General features: G+C 36.4%; 2 protein-coding genes across 18 annotated transcripts in view; one reads left to right on the top strand and one right to left on the bottom strand.

Annotated features, from left to right (window-relative positions):
• LOC128673502 (uncharacterized) overlaps window positions 1–4,767 on the bottom strand; it is a 36,033-nt gene extending 31,266 nt beyond the window's left edge. For all 5 annotated transcript variants that reach the window (XM_053751383.2, XM_053751384.2, XM_053751386.2 and 2 more), the window contains exons 1-2: window positions 4,374–4,767; window positions 3,518–3,645 (exon numbers count right to left, since the gene is read on the bottom strand). In XM_053751383.2, coding sequence (XP_053607358.1) covers window positions 3,518–3,645; window positions 4,374–4,473 — 228 coding nt within the window. In that variant the 5' untranslated portion in view covers window positions 4,474–4,767. The remainder of the gene's footprint in view (window positions 1–3,517; window positions 3,646–4,373) is intronic.
• Window positions 2,533–20,613, top strand: part of RNaseZ (Ribonuclease Z) — a 29,125-nt gene continuing 11,044 nt past the window's right edge. For 8 of the 13 annotated variants that reach the window (XR_008405089.1, XR_008405088.1, XR_008405090.1 and 5 more), the window contains exons 1-17: window positions 5,161–5,293; window positions 5,419–5,667; window positions 6,858–7,044; window positions 7,491–7,612; window positions 8,185–8,363; window positions 8,888–8,964; window positions 10,101–10,266; window positions 11,208–11,340; window positions 11,892–12,126; window positions 12,784–12,932; window positions 13,401–13,616; window positions 14,381–14,523; window positions 15,489–15,673; window positions 16,421–16,607; window positions 17,072–17,304; window positions 17,873–18,023; window positions 20,464–20,565. Coding sequence is in view for 10 of the 13 variants with exons in the window: in XM_053751395.1 (XP_053607370.1) it covers window positions 5,178–5,293; window positions 5,419–5,667; window positions 6,858–7,044; window positions 7,491–7,612; window positions 8,185–8,363; window positions 8,888–8,964; window positions 10,101–10,266; window positions 11,208–11,340; window positions 11,892–12,126; window positions 12,784–12,932; window positions 13,401–13,616; window positions 14,381–14,523; window positions 15,489–15,673; window positions 16,421–16,607; window positions 17,072–17,304; window positions 17,873–18,023; window positions 20,464–20,565 (2,830 nt within the window). In the remaining 3 variants the exon portion in view is untranslated. The other 5 variants (XM_064436218.1, XM_053751393.1, XM_053751392.1 and 2 more) reach the window with 5 other exon arrangements.

Genomic DNA, 20,613 nt, shown 5'->3' with positions numbered 1-20,613 from the left:
GTAATCTCAAATGACTGACATTTAAGTCCATGTTAGAAATAGTTCGAAAGTGAACCTCTGTGGCTGAGGAAGGAAACGGGAAAGCGTAAGTTTCAGAGTAAGAATAGAATATCAACGAACCCTGAAAAACGCATGCTTAAACAACAACAAACATGATCAAGTTACTAAATAATTATATTATTGAGATCCATAACTCGAGGACAACAGTGGAATACTTAATTACATGTATGCAAAAATAGTAAGCACATAACATGGAGATGGCACGAAGGAGTGACACAACCCAAAGGTTCGTTTTCATTCGCAGGGAACACGGGCAAATAATAAACCAGCGAATATTATGTCTAAGCTTAGTATTATGGCTGCTGGACTCAACCTAAAGAAGACTTAAATGCTCCAGAGGTTTATAAAATATGCTACATGATACTCGTATCAGTCGTACTCAGTTTCTTAGACATTTTATATTACAGTTATTTTTATTATAAAATTTACAAACTTCCGTAAAGGAGTTAAGTCGTCTGGACACAACCATTAAAGATGTGCATACAAGCAAAATTTGGTAAAACTAATTGCATGGTGCAAACGAAGGTAGTTAGTGTCCTCTGACTCTGATGATAGAAGAGACCCTTGGCAAAACCGATAAAAGCGATGGAAAGATCTTCAACAAGAACTGAAGAAACTAGGCATGGAAATAACTTAGCGCCGGGGGAAGAAGATCGACAAGGAAGCCAAGGGTTTCAGAGCCACAAGACTTTGATGGTGCAGTTCAATGTACATTCGGTAAAACGAGAGAAACGATGACGTACCTACTCACAAAGTTTCAACATTTTTAAGGTAACAAGTAAATATTTCATTTACAAAATGCTTTTTACCTCCTGCATTTATTAAAATCGAGTTGGTAAAGTTGATGAAATGACCGCATGCATTATACAGGATGAATTCAACTTTTTACTGTCCACTCCACAATCACGCGGCTATCGTCCATTCCGCATACTAAGTGACTTCCTCTCATTCCCATATGCATTGGACTTATAAAAGTTTGTTGGGCGTGCTTTATTTGTTACTGGGAGATAAGGATTTTACCTACTTAAAAAACGGGAAGGTACCTATGTATTATTTAATTGAATTTCAATTAAATTACTAAATTGATTTCGAAATTAATGTTTTATGAACCTGCTTCCGTAACATTTACCCATACGTTATGTAAAATAGATTTAATATGATGCCATTGTTTATTTTTTCAAAGAATTCTGTTTGTTGATAAGAAATAATATTTGTAGCTCAATTAAAAGGAACTATCTGAAATATTTGGTTACAAAAAAGTTTAGCATTAAACAAAAAAAAATCTGTACAATCGACCGCCATTCATACAAACTCATTGATTAAATTACTGGCTGACGACGGAACGGAACGCCACAAACGATAAACTAACCACAAACATTACGATACAAAACTAATATCCGCGACTTCCCACGCGTATGACAACATGTGTAAAATATATAATTCCTGGATATTTCATAACATATTCCCTAATAATATTATAATTGCGAAAGTCTGTCCGTCAGTCTGCTACGCTTTCAAACCACAGAATTTATAAAATAATAATTACCATAATCTAAGTTTCAAACTTAAACTGCTGAACCGATTGTGATGAAATTTGGTACTGCATATACAAGTTGTATAGGTACATATATTATGTAATTAAAGTTGTATACATATATGATGTAATTAATGTTTGAATTGCAACTTTTTCAAATTTCTACTCTCAGAGACTATGTGTTTGAACAAACGCACCTGAGATATATTTTGCTGCGGGCGGAGCTGCGGCCTACGAGACAAATTGGATGTAGGTACCTATCTAGTTAAGACTAGATTATTTTAAAATAAAGTAATATCAGTTTTGACACGGATCAAAGATCTAGAAAGTAAAACCTTCGTAGGTAGGTATAAAAGAAGACAAAAATTGCAACCGGCGACGGGTTTTAATTTTTCTTTTGGCTCGTTTCTTTTTCTAGCGTACCTACTGAAAACGACTGAACATTGTATAGAACTGGATCTGAACAAAGCATGGCTGGCTCAATGAACTGTAAAAAGCCGTGTTCTCATGCTATGTTGTGTACCTATGTGGGTAATGTTCGTGTGCAGAAATGAGAACTTGTGTTGTCGATCTTTTGACGTACAGTCAACAGCACATCAAACTACCCAAATACATTGTAAATTCGCCTCAATCACAACGGCATAAAAGATCCATGTAAGGTTTTGTAGCTTTTAGTAACATGATTCATACATTACATTTTAGATAAAATCTAAAAACATACATTTTAAAACATGAAGTTGTTGTGTACATACAAGTATTTTGCGCAGTAATAAATTACAAAAGTTCTTTGTTATGTACAAAGTAAACACACAACAATTGCATTCAATTAAATATATCATGTCAACTATTATAAATAACGTGATGATTAGATCGCGTCACATAAATAGACATTGGAAAGCATAACAACAACATAACTCTAGACTGCGTTATAAAATACTGGCTGCGGGGCTTTGCTATGTGTGTAAAGATAAACTTACACATTATAAAAATAAGTCCCTGTCGCGTTTTTCTGAATGCGATAAACACAAAACCTTTTGGATTTGGATAGTGTGATTCCTGAAGAAGGTTAAGATGTATAATTTATTATGATTTTACCCGAGCGAAGATGGGACGGTCCGTTAGTAAAGAATGAAGTTAGTGCAAGGAAAACTAAGGTACCTTACAATATCATTCCAAAATTTCGTATAAGTCTATCAACAAACTTATCTGAAACTTTTTGATTTATTTGATAGATATGTTGTAAAACAGACTTTTTAATTCTTACTTCATTTATCACTTTATCCAATACACTCGTGCAATGCAAGTTATTTAATTCATGGTAATTGCATACATCAAGGCCCCTAGAACTTGCCCCATAACAGACAGTAGTTATCAAAACTTTTCTTCATCATAACTACTATTCTCACAGTTTTGAGACACAAGATATTTGTATACTCTACAGTCAACAGAACGTCAAGTTGTGACAAAAGTCACTTAAAAGGCGCCACAGAAAACTAACATCGAGAATAAATTCTATATATACAAATAATTTGCAAGTTTATTAGCAACTGAGTGCATTAGCTTTTTAGGACATCAATTTGACGCCATGACATTTTTTTTGTGTACCCTCACTTTATATCTAGTTTTAAGTGATGACTGTTGTCAGTTTATGTTTAATTTCTTTTTTATGTATATCAACTTTTTTGTCTTGAGAAATAAAGTTTCTATTCAGGGTTAATTTGAAATAGTTTTGGATAAGTTGATGTTCTATTGACTGTACTTAAGCTTAAAAAACAGTACTAGAATGCTAGAAAATCTAAAAAGGTTTTTGGTTTGGATATTAGATATAGGTATATATAAAGTTTTAATTCAAAGAATTTACTACCATAATATTAAGTATTTGAGAAGAGAGATATCTATAATAATATATTTTCACAAACTCACCTTGCAGTCTTTATGTCTGTAACACCAGGTGCACCCGAAGAGAAGCCCAACAGCAGTAAGCGTCAGCATCAACGCCGGCACTGCATACCACCCCGAGTCCCAGCCATCAAACGCAAACGGTCCCTCATCTGCAAATATATTCATTTTAATTTCATAATTTTGGATGCTGCAATGCGCGTTTTTGTATGGAGTTGTAATTCTGAATTACAACAATACAACACAATTGAAGTGATTTTTGGTGTGGAGATAGTTGAAGAGTGGGAGAGGGACAATTTACTTCTTTTTGCGAAGGTGGAATTGTGGGCAACAGCTAGTAACAAAATCTGTAGATAAATAACTGCCCCATAATAATAATAAAAAAACAATACTATACAGAGATATTGGGTCAGCTTGGAATAGGGTGGTAGACTGAAAACCTCAAAACTATTATGTTCAAAATATTGTAATTTACTATTATTGTTTGGTAGTTTTAAGCTGTGGTTTAGTGTGTGCTAATTTCCGAAGGGAACAATACTTTTATCAGGGATGAAAGATGGCCTGATGTGATGTCCTTCACCAAACTAAAACTTGATGTATGCCAAATTTCAAGATTGGTCAAGTAGATAAGGGAGAAGAGGGGACAGAAACTCAGTTTTTCATTTATGATACCTTACTGGTTGTGAAGGTTAGATTGGTGTGAGAGGTAAGAATATTTATTGTTTCTGTACATGTTTGATATTGCTTCCTATTACTATGTTCGATTTATAATATTGTTTACAGTAACAGACGTAACAGAACATATTTATATCCACTGATTGCTATATTTATAGGGGCTGTTAAGCAAAAAACATACAAAAAATTATGAAAAATGACTCACTGTGAGGGTAGGTCTCCGGCGTCGACCCTACTGGTAATCCACATCCAAATTGTGAGCCGGTCAAGGCCACGAATAACAGCACCCAGAACGTACCCATCATTGTAACATTATTTGCACAGTTGCTTCAATTTCGGTTTCATTATTTATAATTTTCATACATCACCACAACACATAAAATACACGGTCCACGACAGGATTGCACTTTGTTTAATATACCAAGACAAAACACAATACCTACACTACAAACTACGTATTTGGATCATATTAACAGTCTGGAATAATTATATCGCTTAAAATTTAATTTATCTAACGAATTTCATGCACATTTACTTCAAAATTGCGCAACCCACAGCTGTATAGAACGCCATTTTTGATTTTTTTGTATCAGTGTTACTAGTTCTCCTCATAAAAATATCTACCACCATACTACATTTTTTAAACTATTTCTACTACAAGAAGGCTGCTTTTATATTCTGGTAATATTTAAAACTATGTTAAATATTGCTCCATACATGGATTCAGTAAACAACGTACCTACTAATTTCATGGCTCTATGCTCTTCACCACTCCGCGCCGGCCGGCGCGGCGGCAGTATTAGCAAAGCAGGTACTTGCTAGCTCTGTACAACGCACTTATTAAATGCATGGTTTGAACACTTCTCATCCGTCCGCATTACAAAATACAAAAACCTCGGACCATGGAATTAGTACGTACTCCGTCGAAGTACTTACTAAAATCATGCCCCGGACTTTATCATATTATTGTCTATGCCTAGCTGTTTTCCTCAGCTGTTTTGCTGTCAAAATGTCAAGCAAGACAGTGACAATTAGTAGAAGAAAAGTGAAAAAAGAAAAGTCAGGAAAAGTCAATCTTCATATTGTTCTAAATCTAAAAATGTGTCTTTTGTCACAATATCTAAAGTAAATAATTATGCTTTGTGACAAAAACTATTTACATAAATAAAATACACTCCGAATGCTCGTAAACATTTATTTTAACCAAAAGTAACCTCAAATCACATGTACGGTAAAAGTGTTTTGTTTAGTTTCAGTGTAGTTAGATTGAATAGCATACGTTACAAGAGTGGCAGCAGCCGTAGCACTAAGAAGCTATTGGATGTTTTAGCCGAGATGCCAAAGGCGAATTCTGCTCGGATATTGGACGCACAGCTCCAAAGACAGAACATATCAAAGAAGTCGGAAAAATATGCTCCCAGTACTGTTTACTTGCAAGTACTTGGTTCTGGAGCTAGAGGTGCACCGAACACGTTATACGTCTTCACAGATCAAAAACGGTAAGGTTTGATAAAATATTCTGGTGTGATAAAAGTTTCACACCCTGTCTCTTTTTACCATAGCAGTTTAATTATTAATATATAGTTGCACCAAATTGCATCATGTGTAAAATTTAGTACCTACCTATATTTGAAAAATTGATGAAGAATTTTATATGTTTGTAATTTTATTAACACCTTTCCACAACTTGAATGAATTCTGACTCCAGTGTTAGCAATAACAGCTCAATGATGTGATCATTTATAAATTAATATATCACTGGGCTGGGGTTTGAATTTGGAAACTGGTCCAAGACAGCTATGGCAGCCAGAGCACTGGCCAGTTTCTCAAAAAGTTGTAATGAACAATAAGGAAATACTTCCTTAGTCCAACTGTATCTATGGATGTTGATTTTGGATTTGACTTATCTATGTTTATTTATTTATAATGTTTTGGGTCATACAGAGAATGCTATGTAGGTTTTGTTATTTATGTTTATAAAAGACTAGATGTTGCCCAGGGCTTCGCTCCTGTGGGAATTTTGAGATAAAATGTAGCCTATAGCAATCTTGGATAATGTACCAAAATGGATTAAATTTGACAGGGTATATCTTGTTGATAATGTACCTTTCTAATGGTGAAAGAATTTTTGAAATCGGTTTGGTAGTTTCTGAGATTACCCGCTTCTAACATACAAACTCACAAACGCCTACCTCTTTTTAATAGTAGTATAGTATAGATATCCCATAGCTATAACTTTCAGAAGACTATTTGAGCTACCAGAAATTATGCTGAGGCTGTATGCATAATTTATTTTAAGAAGTGAAGAAAACCTGTCCACTCCAATGCCATTGACGATGCACTGCAGAAATGTGGCAGCTCCAACAGCACCCTGAAATTCATTTTTATAGTGGACGATGGATGATTGAAGTCATTGTTGTAGTGGATGTTAAATATTTTATTTGACTTTTACTTTTAATGAAATACAGTTTTTAACAGAAGATTGTTCAGTGTAAAATCTGTTTTTAGAGTTTATTGACAGAGATTTGTGGAAAAAGGAGGGGAGGCCTTCGCCCAGCAGTGGGACACATTAATAGGCAAATAAATAAATGAATAGTAGAAAATATGTCTTCAGAATACTTCAACTATCTATTCCAATTACAGACCTCCCAATGGTTTAGTGTGTTCATTTATTTCAAAATGGTTTCAGATATCTGTTCAACTGTGGCGAAAGCACACAGCGTCTAGCTCACGAGCATAAAGTGAAGTTGTCTCGTTTGGAGCATATTTTCATCACATCTAAAACATGGACTAACATTGGAGGCCTGCCAGGTCTCTCACTGACCTTGCAGGATGTTGGGGTGCCAAAGTTGACTTTACATGGACCTGAAGGACTTGTAAGTAGTTGTTAGGATTCCATATCTCAAAAAAAAAAAGAAAACAGAATTATGTATTAGTGCAGATTTGAAGTTTTATATTGATTGTTGAAACTTTGCATTGAGAAGGAATGATCCAATTGCATTGATGTGTGATTGTCCCCACATCACAATGCTATACTATGATTGGTTAGTTTTTTTTTAAAAGCATCATGTTTTTTTTTATTGGTTGCCTTACTGGAGGTGTTCTAAGTGTTGTGTTGTCACTTATCTATTGTTTTTACTTGTATCTTACCCTTGACCTACATATACACTGAATAAACATTTTTATGTCTCACCAAAGGATTGTTCTTCTTCCATACTGTATCAGTTTATTTGGGGTCAGCCCTCCTCGGCCCCAGGACTGTTTATCCCGGGTTCAGGTTACCAAGTCACTGAAGGGTTCAAGTTCATTATTTATTTTTCAGGATGAATTATATCAGGCCACAAAACGGTTTGTCATCATGAAGGATATGGATGTTACGATGGCAGAATGCAGTCCTACAGCGGATTTCGAAGATAATGTCATGAGTGTTAAATATGTTATATTGTAAGTTATGAAAAAGTGGCGTCACTTATTATCTTAAGCGTGGGTGTCGTACGAGGCGACTAAGGGCAAGTCTTTAGTGTTAAGTTTTCGTTTCTTGCCAGCTGATGGGTAATAGTAGCATTCCCTAAAAGGGTTCGCACACTCAGGCGGCTGAATTTAAAATCACAGCGAAATCTTCAATATTTTAAGTTTATTCCTTAAGCTGACTCTGGGATTCAATGCCTCACTGGCTTTAATGCGACGCGACACGCGAGTATAAGAAAAAAACAATGTACAAAGGTTATGGTACATAACATCCTATATCCCATCTAACGGTAATAATAGTTTACATTTGTAAATTGAGCCTGACACATATAAAATGATCTTTTGAAGATTTCCTTCACTGGAAGCAGGGCCATGCATGAGTAAGAATGATCTAAAAATTCAGAGGCTATACTAAATATACTATATACACTATAGCCGATACCTCCCTGATATCGGCCCCGCGCTCATTCAGTTACTCGTCACTGCTATTATATATATATTTTTTAATATTACTACTTTGGAATTTATGATATTTTCTCACCCAACAGAACCCCAGAAATTTTAAAACCTACAGCAAAAAAACCAAGGTTAGAAGAGAAAAGCAAAGAAGTGAGGGACATGAAGGATTTTGACAAGTTCATGAACGATAACACCGATTACTACAAAGCTAATTCAAAACCAGGATACCGAAGAACTAGGGACCATGGGAAATCCCGAAATGACAAAGGTACACATTACATTAATATTACACATATTATTAATATGTACACATTAATATTGCTTGATTGGGCATAGCTCGGCTTACCCCCTCTGATAAAACAAAAGCGAAATACAAGCCTTTTCAGGCTAAACTAGATTCCTGCTCGTATTCCTAGCTAGACTGAGTCCACCGCGTAAGTGAATGAGCAGCAGCTGTTATGCCGCGTCTAACCGCTATACCAATTTTAAATACATATAGCTAAAGAACCAAGGTCAAACATATGCTACTTTAAAAAAAAAATACAAATTGGTCTGTGTTGTTTTATGAAAGTTTGAAAAAATTTAACGATTCTATCATGAGTGAGAGTTGAGAATTTATATAAAATCGACGTTACCCGTTTCGTATTAGTGTGATATTTTATCTCGACCGCGTTTTCGTAGCCTGACGCAGCCAACCAATCACATTGCGGCTTTGCCTCGTTTTGTTTCACACTGTGATTGGTCGGCTATGTAAACGCGACGGAAATAGCAGTGAACATGACTTTTTTTCAGACACCACGAAAACGAAAGATAAACAGAAAGAACACAGTATCAACAAAAGCACCGTTGCATATATTTGCACTTTAAAGGTCAGTATTATCTAAACGGTATTAAATTGTGTTGGTTTTGTTTTAATCAAAGTAATTATGCTGCTGACTGAAGGGTTCAGTAAAACAGTAAACTTGACAACTATGCAGAATTATGGAACATTCGGTATACGAGACAAACTCCAACATTATCGATTTTTTCCAATGCTTTTATTTAATTTTACTTATGGTGCCCGTAACCAAATATTCTATGTCGAATTTCACCTATTTCCGCTGATCCTACAGATTTGAAATTTTCAATGTATAAACATTGTCAGGCTTTTTTTTTATTCGGACCCCGGGCTTTGCGGCGTCACAACCCCGAACGAAACCAGGAACATGCGGAGATGAGAGAGAGAGAGAGATAGTTTCCATGACAATTCTTTACTATGATAGAACTCCTCAATGGTTTACTGCCCGGACAGTTTTTTGTAACACTTCGAATGCAACTCTAATGACAAAAGTGTGTTTCATAAATGTCATTTATATAATTAAATTATGAACATTTGATACGACAGTGATACGACACAATGCCTACTTTATATAAGTATAGTAAGTTGTGGGTTAGTTTTAATAGAACTTAGTAGTGTAGTTTTATCTGCTCCCGTCTGTACTACACAACAATATATATAGTACGGTATTGTGACTTACTAATATAATAAAGAGAAAATATATATATTTTAAAAATATTTATACAGGGTTGCTTGTATCTAACGCATAACCTTCAAAAGGCGCAAAATGTATAGAGGCTAACATCTTTTGTTCTACGACTTTTGTCTAAACGTGATAAATACAAAAAATTTGCTTTTTTTAGTTTTCCATAAAATGTTAACTCTATGTTCGATTTCGCTACATAACGCTACTGTGGACTGGTTCGTGTTGCTTGGCTATTACGTAGAGTTAAAGATGTGTAGAATCGCAAATTACATTGTTTTTTTTTTATATGAAAGTGCTTGTTTTGATGTACCCGAGTAGTCTTTAGGAGGTTTTGCGTTTGACATCAGAAGACGAGACCCAGGAAGATGTCAAGACATGTCGAATCAAAAAGTGGACCAATTAGCTTTATGAAGAGAGAACAATGGAAGGAACTCCACCGATAAGAGCCTCACTTGAATTAGATGCTGTTGTATTTATTGCAGAAACGTCTCGGCACCTTAGACCTGGCGAAGTGCGTGGAGCTGGGGGTGCCGCCGGGCCCGATGCTGGGCCAGCTGAAGGCGGGGTTCGACGTGGTGCTGCCCAGCGGCAAGCTGGTGCTGTCCAAGGACGTCAAGACTCCGGACGACCCGGGGCCCGTGTTCATTGGTAAATAACATTTCTAAAACTACTTTTAAACTTTCGCGTAGAGATGGGCGTTTAAACGATAAGCATAATACTATTATTTAATTTAAGTACAAAAATTGGTTAATCAATTTAAGCAACTATCGTTAACTGCTTACGCTTAAAATTTTAACATTCGGGCAATTTTAATTCGATTAAAAATTTTCGGTGAAAAATTCAAAATGTAAAAATAACAAGTAGCAGTAAATTAAATTCTGCTGCAATTAAGTTAGCAACTTTTCTCAACGAAAATTGTATTATGTTTAAAACTATTATTAGCCCACAAGATTCTTCATTTAAAAACTTTTTTCAAAGAAATAATAATAATAAGCTATTAAGCAGATAAGTAGTTAAGAAAAGCTAATTTAAAAAAATTAGGATTATTAAGTCTGTTATTTTTTAAGCCGTTTAGCCCACCACCACCGATTATGTGGATGACAATAATGTTTGGCCCAAGCATGGTGCAGTATCCTCATAACATAATATGTAATTGGTTTATGATATTATTACGTACGTGTTGTATATTTAGCTTTTTATTTATAAATATATATATATTTTGTGTGACAATTTTCAATAATTTTATTGGAAATTCAACTTTTATTTTATTTATTCATTCAAATTTTGACATTTTTAATAATGATGTAAATTCGTCCTCCTAATTTTTAATATATGTATAAGACCTATATTTGTTAATTGACGTCCTTGGAGAAAAGGCTGCGGTGAAGTTTGTTGCGCCGCTTCTTCTTCACCTGCGCTTTGGAAGCCGGCAGTAGACTTAGTTTAAGTAATTTTTGACGTCAATAAGTGATGTATATCATCCTAAATTGAATAAAGAATTTTGAATTTGAATTTGAATTTGAACATACGACACACGTCAGATCTCATATTTAGTGGCGCGTATTAATAACCAATGTTCCCGTTCTCAGTGCTGGAAGTGCCGGAGTTATGCTACTTGAAGGAGACGGAGTTTTCGGCGCACTTCGCTGAGACCAATCCGCCCGAAAGGATACCCGCTTTGGTTGTGCATTACACTCCCCCACATGTCTTCAAAGACCCCAAGTTAGTACTTCCATTAGATATTTTAGATCCTATTAAGATCTAATTTCACCGTTTTCTGATAAAATATATTGTAATATGACAAATTGCTAGATTTGCTAGATAAATGTGCCTGAAGTTATTGGCCAGCTAGCCCTTAACACTTGTAAATGTACTCGTAATTTAAAAAAAAATCAACTTATTTGTTACTTATAGTACTTCAATTTTATTTGTGAGGTTATTGGCTTTTTTGATGTTTAAGTGTTTACCTATTGTTATTTTAACAGCTGTCGGTCTTCCTTTCCTTAAAATAAAAAAAAATACTATATTTTTTCATATAAGTGATCAGACACTTTATCAGCAATGGGAATAAGCTCTAAATATTATAAATGAGGAGAAATTATGAATGACTCAATCACTCAATTGTGGAATAGCGCATCCCGGTAATGCAATGGACCGAAGTCCAGCAGCTAGTTATAGTATAATTATTGTTTTATTAGTATATTTATTTATCATCAGACCTAACCGTTCGCCAATAGAATGACGCCAATTTACATATTTCACGTCCGATAAAGGTATCGGCAATTCCTAGCGATGTTCGGCCCCGACACGAAGCACCTAGTGCTCAACAGCCAGAACTCCTGTCTGGGCTCGGAAGCGGTGCACCGCACGCAGCACAAGCTCCACCTGCTGGACCCGGACATATTCCCGTTGTTGCGCGACGCCAGCGTGCCGGCTGTGTGGAGCTCCTCGCCATTGCTCACCGAGAGTCCCGCGAAGATTAAAACATTGGAAGAACTCAAGAATAAGGTTAGTTTTCTTGTCTATGGCTGTTGCTTTGCTTATTCATGTCCTTTCCACTCTTTCTTCTTCTCCTTCGAAATACTTTTCTTCGATTCTCCTTCGATTGACTCAGTTCGATTTAATATTTGTGTACTTCGGCCCGTACCGGCTTCGCTCGGGTGGACCAACCTATCATGTAGGGGTATAAAAAATAAATAACCTAATTAATATACATACAAAATTTCAATAAAACCGGTCAGGGCGTTCCGGAGGAGTATGATAACAAAAACGTGAGAATTTTGTATATTAGATTTCTTTATTGCACACAATTAAAAAAGCTATTTACAAATGGTGGACATAACCATAACGCCATATGGCATTCTCTACCAGTTAACCTTAAGACCAAACAGAGATAGCAACATGGCGCGATAAATAGCATCTATAAAATAAACTCCTATTTTCTTCCTACTGAGATATAAATATATAAATTTGGATGTGTGTATGTTATCATGCAATATCGAAAAACTGATTTCGATGAAATTTTGTACACGGGTATATTATAACCTGGTAAAAGTACACTAAATGCCCTCATAGGGTACATCTTATGAGACCCCCGTTCCCTCCTCACTAATAGCTTGAATGAATAGCTGGCGCTGGTGATAGATCATGATTACACGATTCTAGATTGCGTTCGCGCAGTTCCAGAATATAATCAATATAGAGGGCAGCAAGGGCGACTCGCAGTCGAAACCGAACAGCAATGAGAAGTATGAGGTCTACGAGGGACGGACCCTGAGTGTGCTGCATTTGAGGCCTAAGAAGGAGATTGACAGGTGAGTTTTCTATCCTACTCTCTCTCATCTGGGTGTCGATTCTACTAACGAGAAGTTGTTGTCGTGTCTCAATAATGGTTCTTGTTGACACGCTATAAGAGCTACTACTGAAAAGCAGTTTTCGCTTAAAGTTAGTAGAATAGATACTCCGAGCGTTTTCACGGATCTCACGCAGCCATCTTATCTGCTTATAAAATCAAAATCAATTCGAAGTTTATAATATGACGTGAAAAAGGAATTTTCACGTAATATTTTAAATTAAGCAATATTTACCAAAGCTACAAATTACTAGCATACAACGACCACTGCTGAGAAGAAATGCCGAAAGAAACTCATTCAAACAGTGTTGGTCCCTAACATGCCAAAAGGGCTTACCATTTTTAAATATAAATTTATATATCATTTATACTTATAAGCCAGTAATTTAATTGTAAAAAATCTCGTACTCTGATCGAGTCCAATTTTCAGATCGGCCGAACCGAAGCTCCACATCCAAGAGTACATCCAAGAGACCATGGACATCGCTGGCTTCACTGCAAGCCTGGACACCCTACGGAAGCAAGTGGACAGCATCAGATACATGCAAAGTGATGAGACAGAGTTTCCAAAGGTCATCTTCTTGGGCACCGGATCCTGTATACCCAGCAAGACGAGGAACACCAGTGGGATTGTGCTGCAAATTGAGTGAGTGCTTTTATGTTACTAAAAGTTGTCTCCGAGTTTGAAATAGATGGCGCTGTTTGGAATTATGTAGTGAGAACTTTCCTGGCTTACGGATTAGGCACTGTCGCGAAACTCACAGATGCCGACGTGAGTGAACGTACATTGCATAGTTCACCTACTTGAGCTATCTATTACCATTATACTAAACCATCAATTTACGTCTTAACCGCCAAGTTTAGTGAACTGTTGGCCATGGTGCTTTGGATTGGCTCCTACAGGCACCATACGGAATCAAGTCGAAAGCATCTGATACATGCAGAGAGACGAGACCGAGTATCAAAAGGCCATCTTTATGATAGTCTATAACGAACACGTAGCGTTTAATCATGTGTTTCACAAGTGTTGGATAGGACTAACTGGCGAATTCCATTCGCATCAGGCGAATTTATCTAGCAGTTAGTTTTATCTGTCAGATTTTTATAAAATACAAACAATGGTTATATCAGTAAGTTATCAGAGAGTTGTTTTAATCTCTTGTTTTTTTAACCCCCGACGCAAAAAGAGTGTGTCTGTCTGTGAACGTGGCACCGTAGCTCATTAACGGGTGAACCGATTTGGATGCGGTTGTTTTTTATTTGATAGTTAATTTTTATGCGATTTGCGGTTTTTAGATATGTTTAACATCCGTTCAAAAGATTTTGCGAAATGAATATTGAAAGTCGGGGTTTTTTACATTGGTCTGACAAATAAACTTGTCAATATTTTAACGTAAATGTGTTTCTCAGTGAAAATAGGTCTATGCTCTTAGACTGCGGAGAAGGCACGTTCGGTCAGCTGGTTCGGTTCTTTGGCTCCAAGCGAGTCAACTCGTTTCTGAGGTCCGTGCGCGCCATCTATATATCTCATCTACACGCCGACCATCATATTGGTAAGTTATTGATAGATAGATAGATACAGTATGTCGAGAAAGTAAATTAAATGAGGGCGCTGTCTCCTGTTAGCTGGCAACACTGGGTATTTATCGACCAATCTTGCCCATTATATTTGATATTGCAATGGCAAAAAATTAGACTCGTCAAAAAATATTTTTCTTCACTTTCCCGACAGACTGTGGAATGTAGACGAACTGCTTATTCATATCAAATCAATTTTATTTCGGAATAAATACATTCATGAAATGTTTACAAATATGTGCTTAGTTGCCGAGTTAAAGCTGAGTTTAAAGGGTTTATATGGAGTCTTACCAGCAAGTGACCCTGGAACAAGCCTGCAATAACCCTCAGGAGACTGTTATTTATTATTTATTGCAGGATTTTCAGAAGAATTATAACCTTTTGGTCCCCCTTTTCTCTTTCTCTTCCATCTGAATGTGTTCCGGGTTGGAGTCCGAGTACTTTTTCGTCTCCAATTCGCGCGGTGGTTGACATTCGTAGTTGTCAGACCATTGTCACGCATATAATTCTTGACGACATCAAGCCAGCATTTCTTGGGTTAGCCCCTTCTGCCAGGTGGAAACGCCTCTACTTTTATACTAATTCTTCTTCATAGTCGTATTCCTCATGACTGAGGGTCGTGGTCATTACAAAGAATGAAATGGAAGAAAGTTGTTACGTGTGATCAACTTTCTTGGCATTATTAATGGAGTGGTTTGCCATTGCCTTCTCCATTTCACACACAAGTTACTAATCAACCAGTGTGCAGGTTTCCTCACGATGTTTTTCCTTCACCGGAAGCAAGTGATGGTCTATGAAAACTCTATACATGAGTCAGATTGGTATACAAACTCATGTGGCACGAGTAAGATTCGAACCTGGGACCTTTCGATCCACAGACGGGGGACTTAACCATTACACCACCACCACTTTTGATACTCATTACTGCATATTTTTATAGGCCTTATAAGCGTCCTCCAAGCGCGAAGGCAAGCGTTCAAAGACCATCCGACACAGGAGTGCCACTCGCCGTACGAGCCCGTGCACCTGCTGGCCCCGGGGCAGATCATGTCTTGGCTGAACATGTACGACCTGCAGTTTGAGAAGATCCGGCACGATTTCAACCTCATACCGAATCAGAGCTTGGTGAGTATATGATAGCGATTAAATTAATGGACTTAGAACTAAATTACAATAACATTAGCAAAATTATTTTTTATGTGTCACAAAGAAAATCAACAGCTATAATAATTTTAATAATAAAATAAATATGTTTTATTATTGAAATTTCAAAAGTTTTGTTGTGGTTTTAGGACCGAATCTATAAAATTTCGTAATTTTTCCAAAATGTGTTTAAATAAAAAAAATATTGTGTTTGCTTAAAGATTAAAAAAAAAATAGAATGCCATTGTAATTAAAATAGGACTTGACAGACGGACAAAGAGTTTTTTTTTTCCTTTTGAGCTGCGGAACCGTAATATAAAAACTAATATTTGTTGTTGTTTCTTGTATATGTCAGAATGATTGTTACTCAATTACCAGTACTAAATCTACTGAACGGATTTCGATGACATTTGTATAATGTATAATGTAAATTGGAATGGCACACACTTTGGGGCGCAGCTAGTCTAAATCAAATCATCTTATTTGCTTAAATAGTGTAGGTGATACAATATCCACATAATGGTTTAGAACAAGCCTATTTAGCCGTTGCTAACAGCATGCAAGTGTCACTTACTAATCTACATGTAGTATTTTAATTAATGTCTACAGTCGACAGCACATCAACTTACCAAAACTCATTGCAAACTCGTCGCTATTAGTTTGAGTTTCATACATGATAACTTGATGTGTGTTCACTGTACACAATAAAGCACATATTTACCCCCAAAGCTGCACACGCAACAAAGCGAAGAAGAAATGACGGCTGCGGCTATAGCGAGCATCGGCGTGGAGAGAATCAGGACGTGCTTGGTGTCCCACTGCCCTAACGCGTTCGGGGTGGCCATCGACGTGGACCAGGACAACAAGATCACGTACTCGGGAGACACTATACCGTGCCAGGAGCTGGTCAAGATTGGTGAGGTTTTTGCAATAAAATAGAAATATTCTTTATTGAGAATAGAAAGAAATACACATACAAATTTAGAACTAAATTTTCAAATTAATATTTCTTTATCCAGAGTCATGCCCCATTAATCAGTCGTGTTCCGTTGAAACGACGAGATATTCAGTCATCATGTACATCTTCAATACTCAATTCTTTATTTGCATCCTTAATGTATGTAACAGAGCTTTCTTGTATATAATAGAGACAATTAAGGACCCTAAGGGGCGCAGCAATCGAAGAGGGGCTGATTGTTCCATAATTACAACATATTGTTTCAAATTACTTTTTCATTGATTATTAGTTTTTTTATTTTTATTTTTTTATTATTATATTTTATTTTGTTTACAAGGATATTCATTTGTTAATTTTTATTTAATTATATTATATATTTTCATTTTGCACTTGTTTAGTTTAAAGCAAAAACAAATCGACAGGTGAAAAATCGACGCTCCTCATTCACGAGGCGACCATGGAGGACGAGCTGGCAGACGAGGCTCGCACCAAAATGCATTCCACCACGTCCCAGGCCATAGACATGGGGCGCAGCATGAGGGCGCAGTACACCGTGCTGACCCACTTCAGCCAGAGATACGCCAGGCTGCCGAGGCTGAACGCGAACATACTCAGCGACAACAGAAACGTTGGCATCGCTTTTGACAACATGCAGGTTGGTTTGGTACTTCTGATTCTTGACAACGGAAAACTGTAGTGTCGACAAATCGTAAAATGTATGAACAATATAACGCATTTTTTTGTGCACATCTGGCGCGTTTGGTTGAACGTCACGTGTTTGGTGATATTTTGTATTCCACCATGTCCCAGGCCACGGAAATGGGACGTAACTTGAATATGCAGTACACAGTACTGACTTATCACGTTATGGCCAGCTGATGAGACTAATGGTTGGTTAGGTTAGAGTTAGTGGCGATAGATAGAATAAGTATTCGCTCGCTTTGTGTAAAACAGCCTTAACATCCTAAATTATGTACGCGAAGACCCGAATGACACAATCCTTTTTCGTCTGAATAAGATTTTGGCTGTCTTTTTCTGAAACAAACTTTCTCATTAGCCAGAAAACAGCTTGTTTAATTTTTGAAATATTTATTTGTTAGGTGTAAGCACACTAAGGCGTTTGAAATAAAGCTAACGACAATGTGCTAATCGACGTAAACGTCACGGACAGTCGTGAATAATTATTTTTCTGTCAATGCAGCTTTTTATCAATGATTCCACAGATAACAATGAGCGACCTGCAACTCCTGCCGCTGATGTACGCGCCGCTGCTGCTCATGTTCGCGGAGCACTGCGTGGAGATGGAAGCGAAGGCGGCGCAGCGCGCGCGCCACAGGGAACTGTTGGTGGACGCCGCCGCTGTCCACAGCGTCGGTACGGTAGCAGGACAGAGTAGCTAGCCGTAGATTTGAACGTCGATGGGTTCGTTTTACTTTTTATTTTATTTTTTCGAACGATTCAAATTTTGTTCGTTTTTTTTTTATCGTGTGTTAAGTTCTTTTTTGTTTAATCGTGCAGCTGTACTGGCTAGTAATATTTTCTTTTGTTCATAATATTTAAATCACTGCATAACCAATAGAACATGATTTTTATATAACTACAATCAAAAATAGGGTTTTCGATTTTATTAAAGGCCAGTCGATTTGTTTTTTTCTGGATAAAATGCTCCTAATTTTTGGCCACCGCAAAAAGATTTATAAAACTAAGACTCTGGCAGTCAAAAATATTGCATTTAAATCCGACATAGATTTATACTTATACTGATAATATTCCTAGTTTACAAATTAACCTCTCGTTATCTATATATACGTAAATGAGATATTGTTGTAAGCTTTCCGAAAATTGTTAAAAACTGTTTTTCACATTGATATATTACATAATGAAATTGTTATCTTGACAGAAAGATATTTTATTTTTACATAGGTAAGTAGAATATTTGTGTGCCTTTAAAATATTTCTCATTTTCCTGTCATACACTATAAGCTTTTGTAATTTTTTTCAGACTGTGTTTGGAACAGTGAGGCGAGACTCGCGCAGTTTTGTATGCCACATTTATTCTCAACGATTTCGACGTTTCCAAAATTTATTTCTCATTGCGCACGCGCATCGTGTACGCTCTACTGAGCGTAAATAACTATTACAACATTTCAAATTTCTACGTTCAGGGTTTTCGGCTCGTCATACAGACATATATAAATTAATCAGTAAGCATTCATACATTACATACATAGGCGACGTTATCAACAATGCCCGGTCGATTTGATTATTTGTATATTTTTTATCATGCTCGATATACTCATGTTGGACGTAAATTGTTTTATATATTAATTAATGACTTTGTTAACAAATTATAGATTTAGTTATTATAATAATATTTTTTCAGTTTCTATCATCAATTTTAACATTCAGCATTCAACAGACATAATTACTGTCTTCACTTTTTCAATCCACGCTCAACTGTTTCAAACACTAGTCTCTCAATAAAAAGTTATAGCATAAATAAATGTGATATGTTGGTCAGCTTGTAAATATAGTATTAGACTGCATACTGTAAGCTCAGTATACTGTTAGACTGTGGTTAAATAATAAAGTATGTAAAGTTGCATCGTTGTTTCATTATTTAGTTGTAGTGTCCTTCATTGTAGTTTTATTTTTTTATTTTATTTTCAATAACACTTTGTCCACACACATCTTGTGTGTGGGCGACACACAACAACAAAAATTAACACGATGTACAGAGTCATATAATTTTAAAACAACAGCAACTGTGTAGGATTGATATAGGTGGCTCCATACGTAAACAACGTTTGTTGTACGAGTTTTTTTATCTCTTCATATTAATAGTCATATTCCTCATGCCTGAGGGTCGTGGTCATTACGTGGAATGAAACACACATAACAAATTTCTTGGCATTATTGATGGAGTGGTTTGACATTGCCTTCTCCATTTCACACACAAGTTAATAATAAGTGTGCAGGTTTCCTCACGATGTTATCCTTCGCCGGAAGCAAGTGGTGGTCGATGAAAACTACTATACATATGTACAACGTTAGAGTGAAAGAAAATTAGGTACTTACTGAAGGTGAGCGAAATAATTGAAATTGAAAAATTATTTATTCAGATAACCACAATCCATTGTGTTAGTACAACTTATTCTATGTTAGTGTGTATGCGGTCGTCCAAATAAAAAGGGACCTTATGGCGCCCGGCACTTACGCCATTATTGCCGTTGTTTTGTATTGGAACAACGACAATAAAGACCTAAGTGCCAGCCGCCATAAGGTCCCTTTTGATTTGGACGACCACATATATTTAACTAAAGATAATGACACCCTATATCCATAGCAATGAATGATGAATAAATGTATTTTATTTTTAAATTGGTCCACTGCTGGGCGAAGATTACCGTCGATCGAAAGCATCCTCCCGAGTTTTATGTATAATTATAACTATACAATTTTCTTGCAAGCCGCACAATATAAAAACATACGTCAACTGCTTCTCCTTCCGCACAGATTGTACCTAAAAGTAAATCAAGGGAATGGGCATTAAACTGGAGATTCTTCTCAATGGCGATGGGCTAGCAACCTGTCACTATTCAATCTCAATTCCATCAATACACTTGAACGGGTGGCCTTAGCTTCGCAACTTTTGACTCTGTCTACCCCGTAAGGGATAGTGACGTTATACTACATTTTTGTTTAAATATAAGTTTTTGTCTAAATCTTACTTGGTGCAATAAAGTGTTTTTACTTACTTACATTTTTTTACAATGATATATGTTTGGAGTGAAATTAAGTTTCCCCCATTCAGGTTCGCACAGAAGCTTCCGCGGCCGCAGCAACTCGTCGCGGTGCCGAGATTCGACCCCGACACACAGTCCGTCCGCCAACTATCGAGAAAGTCAGTCATCGAGTTAGTTCTATCACTCTTTTGTTTATTGTTTCATGTGGTTTACATAAA

The sequence above is a fragment of the Plodia interpunctella genome, chromosome 11 (assembly GCF_027563975.2).
Source record: "Plodia interpunctella isolate USDA-ARS_2022_Savannah chromosome 11, ilPloInte3.2, whole genome shotgun sequence".
Classification (NCBI taxonomy): Eukaryota; Metazoa; Arthropoda; class Insecta; order Lepidoptera; family Pyralidae; genus Plodia; species Plodia interpunctella.
This window is presented reverse-complemented; position numbering and strand designations above follow the sequence as displayed.